The sequence below is a fragment of the Salpingoeca rosetta genome, assembly GCF_000188695.1.
Source record: "Salpingoeca rosetta unplaced genomic scaffold supercont1.11, whole genome shotgun sequence".
NCBI classification, from domain to species: Eukaryota; class Choanoflagellata; order Craspedida; family Salpingoecidae; genus Salpingoeca; species Salpingoeca rosetta.
In genome coordinates, this window is record NW_004754923.1 from 1,026,305 (window position 1) to 1,028,804 (window position 2,500).

The window sequence follows — 2,500 nt, forward strand, 5'->3', positions numbered from 1 at the left end:
CCAGCCTGCAGGTACAGCGTGCCGTTTGTGGTCCACATCTGCGGCGCTCCATTTCCGTTGTCGCTGCCGGCAGTGCCGAAGCATTCCCGCAGGTCTGCAATCACCTGTGACACTGCCGGGTCCGACTGGCAGTTGAGGGTGGCCGTGCAGGCGAGGTAGCTGGTGAGGCCTGCACACGTCGTCGGCACGGTGCATTGCTGTTGCAGCAGCATCGTGTCGCACGTGTCTGCTCCCTGTGCATTCACAACACCAAGAACATTGCTCCAGTACACCAGCACGAGTGCCAGCAGCACCGACACGCGCGCAGTCACGCCACACATTGTGTATGTGTCTGTGTGTGTATGTCTGTGTCTGTCTGTGTCTGTGTCTGTGTGTCTGTGTGAGCAGCTGGTTGCGGTGTGGAGGGGGCAACAACAAAACAACAGCTTGCTTCTTTCTTGCTTCTTGTGATTTGAAAACAAAACTGAAATCAGTTCAAATCGGGAGCTTTTGTCAGAATTGCATTTCCTGATCAGAGCAACAAACAAGCAAGGACGATGCGACTGCTCGGGATTGACACGGCGTCCTGGTACATGGTCAGTGTGTGTGTGTGTGTGTGTGTGTGTGTGTGTGTGTGTGTGTGTGTGTGTGTGTGTGTGTGTGTGTGTGTGTGTGTACACAACAAACATAGTGTCGAAGACGCGCTTTCTATCCCTCCCCTTACTCCGCACAGACACGATCACTCACTTTCATTGCACACACACACACACATATCAGGACTATGAGGGCCAGAAGTTGATGGAGGGCTTGTTCCAGTACATTATTCTTGGGTTCATGACACTTGGGTTTGGTTGGGGATACTACTGCCAGCGATTTGAACAAACCATCTACGTCACCCTCGGCGGCGTGGCCCTCGCGTTTCTCGTGAGTCCGCTGTGTGTGTCTGTCTGTCTCTCTCTGTCTCTCTCTGTCTCTGTCTCTGTCTCTGTCTCTGTCTCTCTCTGTCTCTGTCTCTGTCTCTGTCTCTCTCTGACACACACTCTCTGTCTCTCTGTTTCCTTCTGTATGTGTCTGTGTGTGTGTGTCTAAGTTTCCTTATCTTCCCACCATTGCCGTGTCTCCCCGCCTTCTTCCCCCTCCCACCTTTACCCTGTCTCTCCCCCCGTACCCCTGTGGCTCGTGTCGACCTGTAGCAGCCATGTCGTGCTGTTGCGGCTGCGAATGGTTTCTGTTCATCTGCTTCTCACGAGCACCTGGCCCCTTCTCACGTCCACAACCCCCTTCCCATGATTCTCTCGCTTTATCATTTCTACAGATCTGCCTGCCACCCTGGCCCATGTATCGACGACACCCAATCAAGTGGTTGAAGCGACACCCAAAGCAGAAATCAGCACCAGAGACTAGTTGAAATCGCTCGCGTATGTGCGTACCTGTGTGCGCATGTATGCATGATTTGATGTGCTCGTTGTAGATTGACCAACCTCGTATCTTCCTCGCCTGATCCTTTTGCGGTACTTTCCTTGCGCCCCTGGCGACAAAGCCATGTTATAACAATTTTTCTCTGCCAACAAAAGCTGCAAGTACGCATCTGTCCGCCCGTCTGTCTGTCTGTGTGAACGAATGACTGTTGCCCAGTACCCTGCCGGGTTGCTTGTTCCTTTTGCGTCGTCGTCGTCGTCGTCGTCGTCGTCGTTGTTGTTGTTGTTGTTGCTGTCGTCGTCGTCGTCGTCGTCGTCGTTGTTGTTGTTGTTGTTGTTGTTGTTGTTGTTGTTGTTGTTGTTGTTGTTGCTGTTCTGTTCATTGTTTGTTTTGAATACAGTAGCGGCATAACAAACCCAGTCCACACTGTGTCCCACGACCAGGCATCACATCACATACACTATGTACACGAGCGTGACAGACACAAGGACCAGAGGGAAAACGCGACAGATCAAGCGCAGTGGCGGGCGGTCAACGCCCCAACTTCATTCAGCAGCGCCAAGATACACAGGCACAGCAGTTGGTAGCGAGCAAGAGAGTAACATGTACTCCACATGAACCATCATAATTCAACCTCACACACACGCATGCACACTGTAGCTTAGCTATGACACGGGCGGGTTGGCGATGCGCACAGACTTCTTCTTGCCCTTACCGCCCCATCCAAACCGGTTCCGCTTCAGGTTCCCCTTCAACTTGGCGCCCTCGCCTCCTTTCTGATTCTTCCCGGCCTTTGTGCCTTTCACCGCCGGCATTTCCTCTTCCTCCCCTTCTTCCTCTGCTGCCGCTTCACCATCACTATCGCCACCATCACGACCGCCATCGTCATCATCACCGTCGTCATCAGCAGCCTTGGTACTTTTCTTCTTGTTCTTCTGTTGTTGTTGTTGTTGTTGTTGTTGCTGCTGCTGCTGCTGCTGCTGCTCCTCCACCTGCTTCTGCGCGGCCTTGACAGCCTTGAGTTGCTTCTTCAGCCGTGCCACCTCCTCCTTCTGCGCCTCGTCCATGTCGTCGTCATCATCGTCGCCGCCACCAGCGCCAA

The 2,500-nt window shown here is 53.2% G+C and overlaps 2 protein-coding genes across 2 annotated transcripts in view; one reads left to right on the plus strand and one right to left on the minus strand.

Annotated features, from left to right (window-relative positions):
• Positions 1-496: 496 nt before the first annotated feature.
• On the plus strand, positions 497-1,715 carry PTSG_04932 (signal peptidase complex subunit 1). The gene is made up of 3 exons (XM_004994191.1): positions 497-575; positions 757-903; positions 1,295-1,715. The coding sequence occupies exons 1-3, from the start codon at positions 537-539 to the stop codon at positions 1,385-1,387; spliced, it is 279 nt and encodes a 92-aa protein (XP_004994248.1). The 5' UTR covers positions 497-536; the 3' UTR covers positions 1,388-1,715.
• A 348-nt stretch (positions 1,716-2,063) lies between these two features.
• The window catches only part of PTSG_04933 (uncharacterized protein), a gene marked incomplete at both ends in the record, with an annotated part of 5,530 nt that continues 5,093 nt past the window's right edge, over positions 2,064-2,500 (minus strand). The window contains one exon of the mRNA XM_004994192.1: positions 2,064-2,500. This exon is cut by the window's right edge and continues 1,453 nt beyond it. Coding sequence (XP_004994249.1) covers positions 2,064-2,500 — 437 coding nt within the window.

Bases quoted from the DNA above. Each gene is read 5' to 3' on its own strand.
- PTSG_04932 (XM_004994191.1), top strand. From the start codon at position 537: ATGCGACTGCTCGGGATTGACACGGCGTCCTGGTACATG. The intron at 576-756 runs GTCAGTGTGTGT...CACACATATCAG, and splicing joins ACACGGCGTCCTGGTACATG to GACTATGAGGGCCAGAAGTT. The intron at 904-1,294 runs GTGAGTCCGCTG...TCATTTCTACAG, and splicing joins GCGTGGCCCTCGCGTTTCTC to ATCTGCCTGCCACCCTGGCC.